Below are 12,494 nucleotides of genomic sequence, written 5' to 3'. Positions count from 1 at the left end.
AGTAATTGCAATGTTCTAGGCCAAATTTAGCTGCCATTTCCCTCCATAACACATGCTAGGATCATCAAGACACTTACAAGTGGCTATTTTTATGCTAGTTTGGACTGTGTAGTTAATCAAGACACATGCATTACAAGTGGCTATTTTTATGCTAGTTTTGACTGTGTAGTTAATCAAGACACATGCACTTACAAGTGGCTATTTTTACGCTAGTTTTGACTGTGTAGTTAATCAAGACACATGCACTTACAAGTGGCTATTTTTATGCTAGTTTTGTCTGTGTAGTTAATCAAGACACATGTACTTACAAGTGGCTATTTTTATGCTAGTTTGGACTGTGTAGTTAATCAAGACACATGCATTACAAGTGGCTATTTTTATGCTAGTTTTGACTGTGTAGTTAATCAAGACACATGCATTACAAGTGGCTATTTTTATGCTATTTTTGACTGTGTAGTTAATCAAGACACATGCACTTACAAGTGGCTATTTTTATGCTAGTTTGGACTGTGTAGTTAATCAAAGCATGTGCATGTATTATAATAAATACATTATTTTGTTTTCAAGTAACTAAAGCAACGACAACTGTATACAATTTTTCTATGACCAGTTAACATGTGTATCACCATCAATGTTAGCACTATTTTAAAACATTATATGGATTAACATGTCAGTAAGAAGTTAGGCAGTCCACTGCCAAATAATACTAACAGAAATATTTACTTTTGTACTTAAACATACATTTTGTTAGCATTATTTTCCAAGTCATCTAAAATCAAAATTTGTGAATTTTTATCTTATTTCACATGATGTGCTAAAGATGTGTACCAGAATCATAAGGCTTGGAGAAAAACAGTGCCTACTTATGATTCCAGTGTTATGCTTTTCTTTTTCTTGTCTTTGTAATTCCCAAGTTAAATGTTTATATGCGCATGTACAGATTCCATACCTGCTGTAACAAAATGGGAGAGTCTTGTACCGAGAAACTGCTACTGGGAGACAATCCACCAGTCACTGGACTTGTAGCTGACAAAGAAATATTCTTATAGAACTATCATGGTCCTAAATTGAATAATTATAAAAACTATTTCTTACATCTTGGATTTTTAAAATAACGAGATGGCCTAATTCCATCTTAAGTCAATAAAATGCTATTGATTGAAATAAGAAATTGCAGTGTCATAAAAAAATGTTGAAAATCACTTGAAATACATGTAAATTAAAATTATAAAACATCTAATGAAAAATATGATGCTTATAACAAGTTAGAGACCTTTCTATTTTATAATATCAAAGCCTCCAATAGCAATATAAATATAACTTTGTTTTCTCCTAAAATTTTGCCCATATTTTTTTGTGTAAAATATGCATGCATTGCAAACAGCTCAAACCCACACCTCTGTCAAAGAATGTACATGTACACTGAAATCTGTTGTTTGCTTGAAATCATAAAGAGAATAAGTAGGTTGGTCTGTAATCTGGCAGCTTGTCATGTGACAACAACCCTGGCTCTTATGAATTTTGGACCATGTATTGTCAGCATGGCATGTAACTGCAGACTAGGCTCTATGCAGTTTCAACCATGACCTGGCAGCATGTCATGTGATAGTAGGCCAGGGTCTATGCTGTATGGACATGATCTGTCAGCATATCATATGATAACAGACCAGGCTCTAAGTTGTATGGACCATGATCTGACAGCATATTGCATGATAACAGACCAGGCTCTAGCTTGCATGGACATGATCTGACAGCACATTGCATAATAACAGACCAGGCTCTAGCTTGCATGGACATGATCTGACAGCACATTGCATGATAACAGACCAGGCTCTAGCTTGCATGGACATGATCTGACAGCACATTGCATGATAACAGACCAGGCTCTAGCTTGCATGGACATGATCTGACAGCACATTGTATGATAACAGACCAGACTCTAGGCTGTATGGACATGATCTGACAGCACATTGTATGATAACAGACCAGGCTCTAGCTTGCATGGACATGATCTGACAGCACACTGCATGATAACAGACCAGGCTCTAGCTTGCATGGACATGATCTGACAGCACATTGCATGATAACAGACCAGGCTCTAGCTTGCATGGACATGATCTGACAGCACATTGCATGATAACAGACCAGGCTCTAGCTTGCATGGACATGATCTGACAGCACATTGTATGATAACAGACCAGGCTCTAGGTTGTATGGACATGATCTGACAGCATGTCATGTGATAATAGGCCAGGGTCTACACTGTATATACCATGATCTGACAGCATGTAATACTCTATGCTATTTGCAGTAGGGCGGAGGCTGTACACTTGATAAAATGGTCAGACAAATTTATGGCTTACCACTCTGTCCAGCCTGGCGAGATATTCCTTCCAGAAGAGTCTTCTTGGAAAGAACTTTGAGTCGCTCTCGCAGCTCAGACTTTTCACGCTCCAAGGTATCAATGTCAGCTTGTAACGCATCTGCTGTTTGCTCAAATTCTCTAACAACCAGAAAATAATACAGACTTTAGTGGTTAGTAATACTGGACCTTAATTTCAACTAAATATAGCAACAGATGCATAAACAACTTTCAAAGCTCTCATGTAGAATCTTAAATGCTGCTAACACTTCCACCACCATCAGAAAAGTGATACCAATGTCTCACCATTTACCAGTATGACAAAAATCATTTCCAAAATAAATGATACTTGTAATATTTCTTGGTAATTTTAATTCAACACAGCTTCAGTAAGTCCACACACCTACTTCTCAAGAAATTTACAAGGAGGGTATTCATGGCTTGTATCAAAGAAATGTTGTAATGCTATAATGACAAGAGATTGAAACTGCTCCAGTGTCCTTAGTGGTTAGAGTGTCTGCACTGGATGTGGGAGATCATGGGTTCAAACCATGGCCAAGTCACACCAAAGACTTATAAAAATGGTATTAGCGGCTGACTCAGTTGGTGCTCAGCATTAAGAGGTTAGTGTTAGGACTGGTTGGCCTGGTGTCAGAATAATGTGACTGGGTGGGACATCATGCTACATATCTATGGCATGATGCCCCAGTTCTAGACATCACTTTAAACTGTCATAGTGCAGACATCGTAGCAATTTGATTGAAAAATTGTTAAAGCTACATTAAAAATCAAAAACACACACACAATAGAGGTTGAAAATATATTCCTATGCAATATCCAAAGTAATTCTTATAACATGTTATCACAAAGGCTAACTGTGGTGATAAAGGTAAGTGGTTTCCAAGCTTAAATAAAACCAAAATCAACCTGAAAAAGAGACAGTCAGAAAGAAAAGCACATCATGTGTAAGCCAACAATAATCAATACACGCAAATTAACAAGCCCTTTTTGAAACATATCTTCAAGTCTAGACTTGAGATATTTGATTTTTCAAACTGAAGTCATATTTAAATTTAATTAAATCAGAAAGTATAATTCTAAATTTACATGCAAATTAAAAGTTCTGCTGGTGGAATCCAGGCAAGGCCAGGAGCTTATACAAATATTTTCATGATCAAACTAATGCTCAAACAATGACCAATCAGATGTCAGAATTGTGTGTGGCTAGTGCCTCAAAAAATCTACTCTATTATCAGAATTGTGTGTGGCTAGTGTGCAAATAAAGGCTATTCTATTATCTGAATTGTGTGTGGCTAGTGTCAAAATAAAGGCTACTCTATTATTTGAATTGTGTGTGGCTAGTGTCCAAATGAAGGCTACTCTATTATCAGAATTGTGTGTGGCTAGTGTGCAAATAAAGGCTATTCTATTATCTGAATTGTGTGCAGCTAGTGACCAAATAAAGGCTACTCTATTTCCAAATAAAGGCTACTCTATTATCTGAATTGTGTGTGGTTAGTGCCCAAATAAAGGCTACCCTATTATCAGAATTGTATGTGGCTAGTGTCCAAATAAAAGGCTATTCTATTATCTGAATTGTGTGTGGCTAGTGCCCAAATAAAGGATACTCTATTATCAGAAATGTGTGTGGCTAGTGTCCAAATAAAGGCTATTCTATTATCTGAATTGTGTGCAGCTAGTGAAAAATAAAGGCTACTCTAATTCCAAATAAAGGCTCCTCTATTATCAGAATTGTGTGTTGCTAGTGTCCATATAAAGGTTAATGTGATTTCTGAATACTGATAGTAGTATGAGTTTGAGAATTTGAATGATTTTATAATGGCCATGTATCACACCTATGACCACAACTGTTTTATTGTAATGGGCTATTAAATGTTCCTTTCTGACCAGCTGGTTTATTATACCAATTTCTAGGAAGACAATCAAATGCAATCTTGGCATACTTTTCCTTCTTCATCAGTAGGTTTTGAGCCTCCTCTAACTTGCGTTGCATCTTTTCTACTTTTTCATCAGAGTCCTTTGTGGCATTTTCCAACTTCTTTTCTATCAGACCAATACGAATTTGTTGTTCACTCAATTCTTCTTGCTACAATGCAAAAACAAAAACAATCACCATAGCCAGATGCTCAAGCTGTTGACTGTTTATTAATAACTAATACAATAAAATGTTAATTATCTGAAAGACATTTGTACGGACTTATCCATTATATAGTCTATAGTTTTCTCCCGGACCATTTGTGGTTTGTACCATTCCTATTGACTGATATTCCAATAATTCACTTTTAAACATTTTCATGCAAATTTGAAGAATACTTAGTTTCATTTTGTAAGATGTAGATAGGTATAAAATCTACTGAGGGTTCTGGAGTAAACCAGTGTTCTCTCCAGGGCTTTTGCTACAGCACTCCTCCAACACAGTAATTTCATTTTGTACCTTCATTGATTAATTTTATGTTGCATTTTTTTTCAGACTGTTAAAAGCATTCTCTACACTGAACAGAATCAGGAACATGTTAAAGAACAGGTTGATGCTGAATTAACTTAAGACAATTAGGACAGAAGGATTTTGCTTTAAAAGAATTTCATTTTCAACATAGCAATTAGTGAAGAAACTAAGGATACCATTTATTTAAAATAAAAAACAAACGAGTTTGACACTGAATCATGTAATAACTTGGGGAAATACAGAATACCAAGTAAATATATGTACTTCTTTTATATTTCATTGATATTAATTATTTTTCACTTGTAGGATGATAATATGCATTCTTTTACAACATTTTATGATGCGAAGGTACGCTAGTTCTGACGCTCTCAAAACTTTCTGGGAAGATAACTGAAAACCATTAATTAACTGTTGTCCAGGTATGCTGATTCTGATGCTCTCAAAAATTTCTGGGAAGAAAACTGAAAACCATAAATTGTTGACAAATTATCTGGAGATGAAAAAAACAAACTCCATGTCTTCCAATAGGTTAAAATAATTGCCATTAATAATTAAGAAGTCTTGCAATTATGTTATTGCCAATGCAATTAGAGTATTGCCATGGAATTACCCTTAAAAAGTCTGTACTGTATGTACTGCAAACAACAATGACATGATCAGCTGTTTCTTATTGTGCTGGCAGATAAGGGTTTATGTTGTTTGTTCAACTGAATACTCATTACACAATGAATATACCCAATTCTTTTAGCAATTTATGTGATGGCAGATCTGGGTCTTTTCAGTTTACTAGTACACTCGGCTAATAAGTGAGTATATACTGTATTTAGAACACTGTCAGCATTCAAAAAGCCTATTCAATATTTTAAAGCCTCAATGCCACCATTACTTGCAAAATGTCATACATCGGAATAATACTGAATCTTGAAAAATAATGGTCCTGAACATCACTGGGTTCCATTAAAATCAGATAACATAGATTTTTCATCACATTATGAGCCATGTAATTTCTCCTTCGAACTGAGAAATCCTGCCATATTTCACTTGTGTACAAATTAATCTGATGTTGACTAGCAACATCCATGGGTCCACAGATTTCAGTCAAAAGCTGTAACACAAGATCTGATGATGTCACAGTTGTAAAAATAATGAAGTAAACACTACACCATGTTCGACTGTCTTATGCCCAAGTTTGCCCTTCAAAGCATTCCAGTGACCCAGGTGAGTCTTACTTTTATCTAATGCATGCTTTTTCTTTTCAGATCTATTTAAATAAGCAGGCTTGCCTTTCTTCATTTCCTCTCAAATCAATTTGTGTGCCATGTGCAAATGTTGCTGTTATTAGATTAGTCACTAGTGGAATTTGTAAAATGTACTACATCACTACTTTTGGAGCACTCTCAAAAAAGAACAGAATTACGAGCAACTTTGTTGACTGAATTAACGGGAATGCAACTCTTAATTCTAAGTTGAATATTTAAACATTGTTTAAACCTTATATCTTAATTATTTCAAAGAACGGTTTATGTCAGACAGCCTTTTGAACAAATCATTTTCTTCCTTCCAAACCTTAGTTAGATTGGAAGAATGGTGAAATTTATGATAAACAGCAGCATTGGGGCTTAAACATTTCCACCATTTGCTGAAATTTTATGCTATGTACACAAATAAGAAGGGTCGTTTATAAATAGATCTAGAACCATCCAAACTTAAATGTACACATAGATTCATTCTTAAATCAACATACATGCTGTGTACATGCTTTGGCAGATATTAATACAGTTACAAACTTTTTTTTATTGCTACCCCCCCCCCAACAAATAAACAACAATAAAGTACTGTATTGTATGTCATTTTCCATATACATTAATTCATCAAAATTATAATTAATTGGAAACTTTTAGCTTGACAAAGAGAGCTTTATATTAACATTTTGCTCAATGTAATCACCTAAGAAAATAAGAATAATCTTAACTATAATTATATGTACTTCTTAAAAATAAAAATAAAGTACACAAAATTACGACAATAAAATAATTAAACAGCACAGATTTCATTAAAGTCTTAATCTTGGTAAAGAGGGCTGACTATGGAATATCACTGGGGATGGAGGGGAAGGTCATGAAAAATTAGGCAAGGGATCTGTGGGATGGAACCCCTGGTGGGAATCCAGGGGTCAGAGTGTTCAAAAGCTCCTATATCGTAAGTATTTCCAGGGCTTAATTTTAACCATCTAACTGTAAAGAAAACTTCTCTAGGAAACATTCCGGTTTTTCAGGTCTTTTTTCTTGGTGGTAGTGGTGAGGAAATAGGACCAATGATCCCATTTAATTTACAAATTTAAATAATTTATTTCACTACATTTTAATTTCGAGGTGATAAGAGTCAATTAAAATGTGTAATTTACTGTCATTAAATAACCTTATTTTTGTGGTTTTGAGCACAAAGTAATCAAGTCACAATGTTATCCCAAGCTGTTTTAGAAGGGAGCTGCACCCTGACCTCCCAAGGTAGAGCCTTGCCCTTTCTGGGGAGTACTGTGTCCTTCTGTGGAGTGACATGTCTGTAATCTCCTGAGGATGAATATACAACATACTGTATATTTTCATAGCCACTGGTTCCCCTACCATGTTATGAGGTGGTCAAGAGATACCAAAATTCTGCATTGCTATAATCACTCTTTTTCCAGTGTGTCATCTTTAACAGATGATTTTTGTGTTGCCCACTCTCCCTAAGTAATCACTTTGACATTTTGTGTTGCCCACTCTCCCTACATAATGACTTTTACATTCTGTGTTGCCCACTCTCCATAAGGATTCACTTTTACATTTGTGTTGCCCATTCTCCCTATGTAATCACTTTGACATTTTGACAATATTTAGACTACCACAGATATTTCACTAAAGTGCTCACCATTACGGATCACTGTCATCTCACCTCTGTCTGAGTGGGTTCAAGTCTCAGATTCAGCTAATGTCATTATGTGAGAAAACTTGCCAGTAGCTTCTCATGGGTCAGTGGTTCTTTCCGGGGTTTTCCCAGGTTCTTCCTCTACCATGTGTACTGACCACCATGTATAGCCTATCTTGTGCTGAAAAATGGCATTAAACCCTACAACAACATTTCACGTTCTAGAAATTTCCTGCACAGCAGATCAATCAATCCATCTGTTGACCTCTCTAGGAGACAATTCAACCAGAACCAGTGGATAGTTTCTGCATGAACCATGCCAAATCTCAGTCATCCAAGCTGAGATCATGGACAAAATAAAAAAAATAGTGATTTGATGAACATTTGATTTGAATTTAGAAAGAGGTATTTAGAAATTTTGTATTGGGTATAAAAGTTCACAGGAACTGCAGCTCATTTATGGGATCTGGATCTTAAAAGTTGCACAAGTCTTTTGTTGTTTTTGTTTTTTAAGATCACTGTGGTCTTGTGACACCTTATATAAGGTACAGATCACTATAAAGGACAGGTCACTTGTAAGTCTTCCATGACCATTGTTATAGTGCTGTAACAGTGAATTCAAGTTTTTTGAATTGTGATCACAACTTGAAAGCAACAGACCTTCAGTTTGATTTGGCGCTTCAACTCCTTAACATCTTCCTCTTTAGACTCCAGCTTGAACTTCATGTTCTCAATGTCTGCAATCTGACTCTTGACGGCCTTGGCTCGCATGACAACAGGTGGAACAGGCTGAGAAAAAATATATTTGAAATCAACAAAACTAAAGACACTTAAAAAATTTGCATATTGCATATGTTGGAGTGGTTTCCCTTATCAGCTGTGATATGAAACAAGAATTTGACTGAATGTTGATAAACTGCAGAAAACCAATGTATGCACTGCAAATTATTTGAAAATGATTTCTTTGATACATCAATTTTTTAATATTTGCATAATATTTTAGTCTCTATGAACTTCTTATATTGATTTTCAATCTTTATCTGACAAAGCTTGAAGAGTGAATTTTTATTTTTATTTAAGTACACTCACGTTCTGAAAAGTTGAGAAAAAAGATTCTTTATTCAGCCTGGAGTTATGAAATTTTTGTTTTAATTTACAAAAAGGGGCAAAGTCTGTACAGTAAAGGTCTGTATTCTGAAAAAATTACATGTGCTTTCTGTGAAAGGTTAGTGTAATTTTTAAGCACCTTGGATTTATAACCTTAATTTTTTTATTTCAATCTAAAAAATGAACAAAGGGTACTGTCAGATTCCCTATTTTACTGAAGATGGTGTACTTAGTGAGATTCATCCTACCATGAAATCTGATCAAACACACTACTGGAGAGTGGCATCCCTCACACAGAACAAGCTGCAGAGAGGAGGTAGTATTGCTACTATTTTGTATCAGACATATACCTCACCCATCACTAGCTACTGAAGGATGACCATTGACTAGAGTACATACCATGAATGAACAGACGGTATGATGATGTACAGAAAACCTTAGAACATGTGTTAACTAAAGGAAAATATTGCCATCAAGACAGAAAACCTTAGAACATGTGTTAACTAAAAAAAAAAACGCCATCAAGACAGAAAACCTTAGAACATGTGTTAACTAAAGGAAAATAATGCCATGAAGACAGAAAACCTTAGAACATGTGTTAACTAAAGAAAAATACCACCATCAAGACAGAAAACCTTAGAACATGTGTTATCTAAACAAAAATAATGCCATGAAGACAGAAAACCTTAGAACATGTGTTAACTTAAGGAAAATAATGCCATCAAGACAGAAAACCTTAGAACATGTGTTAACTTAAGGAAAATAATGCCATCAAGACAGAAAACCTTAGAACATGTGTTAGGTAAAGGAAAATAATGCCATCAAGACAGAAAACCTTAGAACATGTGTTAACTAAAGAAAAATAACGCCATGAAGACAGAAAACTTTAGAATGTGTTAGGTAAAGGAAAATAATGCCATGAAGACAGAAAACCTTAGAACATGTGTTAACTAAAGGAAAATAATGCCATGAAGACAGAAAACCTTAGAACATGTGTTAACTAAAGGAAAATAATGCCATGAAGACAGAAAACCTTAGAACATGTGTTAACTAAAGGAAAATAATGCCATCAAAACAGAAAACCTTAGAACGTGTGTTAACTAAAGGAAAATATTGCCATGAAGACAGAAAACCTTAGTAAATGTGTTAACTAAATGAAAATAATGCCATGAAGACAGAAAACCTTAGAACATGTGCTAACTAAAGGAAAATAATGCCATCAAGACAGAAAACCTTAGAACGTGTGTTAGGTAAAGGAAAATAATGCCATCAAGACAGAAAACCTTAGAACATGTGTTAACTTAAGAAAAATAATGCCATCAAGACAGAAAACCTTAGAACATGTGTTAACATAAGGAAAATAATGCCATGAAGACAGAAAACCTTAGTAAATGTGTTAACTAAAGGAAAATAATGCCATGAAGACAGAAAACCTTAGAACATGTATTAACTAAATGAAAATAATGCCATGAAGACAGAAAACCTTAGAACATGTGTTAACGTAAGGAAAATAATGCCATGAAGACAGAAAACCTTAGTAAATGTGTTAACTAAAGGAAAATAATGCCATGAAGACAGAAAACCTTAGAACATGTGTTAACTTAAGGAAAATAATGCCATCGAGACAGAAAACCTTAGAACATGTGTTAATGTAAGGAAAATAATGCCATGAAGACAGAAAACCTTAGAACATGTGTTAGGTAAAGGAAAATAATGCCATCAAGACAGAAAACCTCAGAACATGTGTTAACTTAAGGAAAATAATGCCATGAAGACAGAAAACCTTAGAACATGTGTTAACTTAAGGAAAATAATGCCATCAAGACAGAAAACCTTAGTAAATGTGTTAACTAAATGAAAATAATGCCATGAAGACAGAAAACCTTAGAACGTGTGTTAACTAAAGGAAAATAATGCCATGAAGACAGAAAACCTTAGAACATGTGTTAACTAGAGGAAAATAATGCCATCAAGACAGAAAACCTTAGAACATGTGTTAACATAAGGAAAATAATGCCAAGAAGACAGAAAACCTTAGTAAATGTGTTAACTAAAGGAAAATAATGCCATCAAGACAGAAAACCTTAGATCATGTGTTAACATAAGGAAAATAATGCCATGAAGACAGAAAACCTTAGTAAATGTGGTAACTAAAGGAAAATAATGCCATGAAGACAGAAAACCTTAGAACATGTGTTAGGTAAAGGAAAATAATGCCATCAAGAGAGAAAACCTTAGTAAATGTGTTAACTAAAGGAAAATAATGCCATTGAGACAGAAAACCTTAGAACATGTGTTAACGTCAGGAAAATAATGCCATGAAGACAGAAAACCTTAGTAAATGTGTTAACTAAAGGAAAATAATGCCATCAAGTCAGAAAACCTTAGAACATGTGTTAACTAAAGGAAAATAATGCCATGAAGACAGAAAACCTTAGAACATGTGTTAACTTAAGGAAAATAATGCCATGAAGACAGAAAACCTTAGAACATGTGTTAATGTAAGGAAAATAATGCCATGAAGACAGAAAACCTTAGAACATGTGTTAGGTAAAGGAAAATAATGCCATGAAGACAGAAAACCTCAGAACATGTGTTAACTTAAGGAAAATAATGCCATGAAGACAGAAAACCTTAGAACGTGTTAACTAAAGGAAAATAATGCCATCAAGACAGAAAACCTTAGAACATGTGTTAACTAAAGGAAAATAATGCCATGAAGACAGAAAACCTTAGAACATGTGTTAGGTAAAGGAAAATAATGCCATCAAGACAAAGGGAAACTATTACTCATTATCTCCCACTGACCACCACTAGGTGGTGGTGGCAGATTTAAGCTCAGCAATACATCAATTTAGGCCAATTTGCGCAAACAGACAGATGAATGATGGACAACAGACTATCTCAAAAGCTCTTCTGGTCTGTGACCAGCAGAGCTGAAAATCATAAGAAGAAAGGATCAATTTCTGGATTAATGGAAAAAAGTAATGTTTATCACAAAGATTAAAATAAAATATGTTTTATCCCAAGAGGGTGTTTTCTGTGGCAAAAGAAACTTGCTGAACAATAAGAAAGTCACATTCTTTTCAACTGTTTTCTGGTGGTACCAACTATCAAATTCAAAGGGTGTAACTGTATTAGATCCTTCATTGAAACACACAACTTACTGAATAGGTCTACAATATAGCTGTCAGAACCTATATCAATTAAATTGAGAAGAAAATTAATTATTTACTAGAAGAGGCTTGTAACTTGCTTATTTCTGCTACTTTCACAGTCACTGGTACAAATGCAAACTTCAAAAATGATTATGAGATTTCCGAAACTAGGGCACAATATCCTTAACCTCTCTCGAGTGTGAATTTACTACTGCATGAAAAGTTTCATCCGACTTCAGCACAAAAAATTAGTCTGTGTAAAAAATTCCTGGTTTATAGAATGTCAGTAATATTAGAAGTTAATGAAAAACTGTTGTCCTTGAAAAAAGAATTTATTTTGTATTAGATGATAAATCTCACATCTACCATCTATACTCGCAATTCGGATTCAGCTGCAAACCAAATATACCCAGAACTGCCAGGCAATATGCGCTGGTAGATCATGGTGTATGCTGCTTGCAGTTGGAGCTGACTTGTAGACGAGTATATACGG

At 34.7% G+C, this 12,494-nt stretch overlaps 1 protein-coding gene across 4 annotated transcripts in view; it reads right to left on the bottom strand.

Annotated features, from left to right (window-relative positions):
* The window catches only part of LOC149795689 (dynactin subunit 1-like), a 128,595-nt gene that overhangs the window by 16,603 nt on the left and 99,498 nt on the right, over nucleotides 1-12,494 (bottom strand). For all 4 annotated transcript variants that reach the window (XM_089965559.1, XM_089965562.1, XM_089965561.1 and 1 more), the window contains 4 exons: nucleotides 8,397-8,525; nucleotides 4,327-4,469; nucleotides 2,364-2,503; nucleotides 950-1,026 (listed from right to left, as the gene is read on the bottom strand). In XM_089965559.1, the coding sequence (XP_089821685.1) occupies nucleotides 950-1,026; nucleotides 2,364-2,503; nucleotides 4,327-4,469; nucleotides 8,397-8,525 (489 nt within the window). The remainder of the gene's footprint in view (nucleotides 1-949; nucleotides 1,027-2,363; nucleotides 2,504-4,326; nucleotides 4,470-8,396; nucleotides 8,526-12,494) is intronic.

The sequence above is a fragment of the Sinohyriopsis cumingii genome, chromosome 7 (assembly GCF_028554795.1).
Source record: "Sinohyriopsis cumingii isolate HCF-2022 chromosome 7, ASM2855479v2, whole genome shotgun sequence".
Taxonomy (NCBI): domain Eukaryota; kingdom Metazoa; phylum Mollusca; class Bivalvia; order Unionida; family Unionidae; genus Sinohyriopsis; species Sinohyriopsis cumingii.
This window is presented reverse-complemented; position numbering and strand designations above follow the sequence as displayed.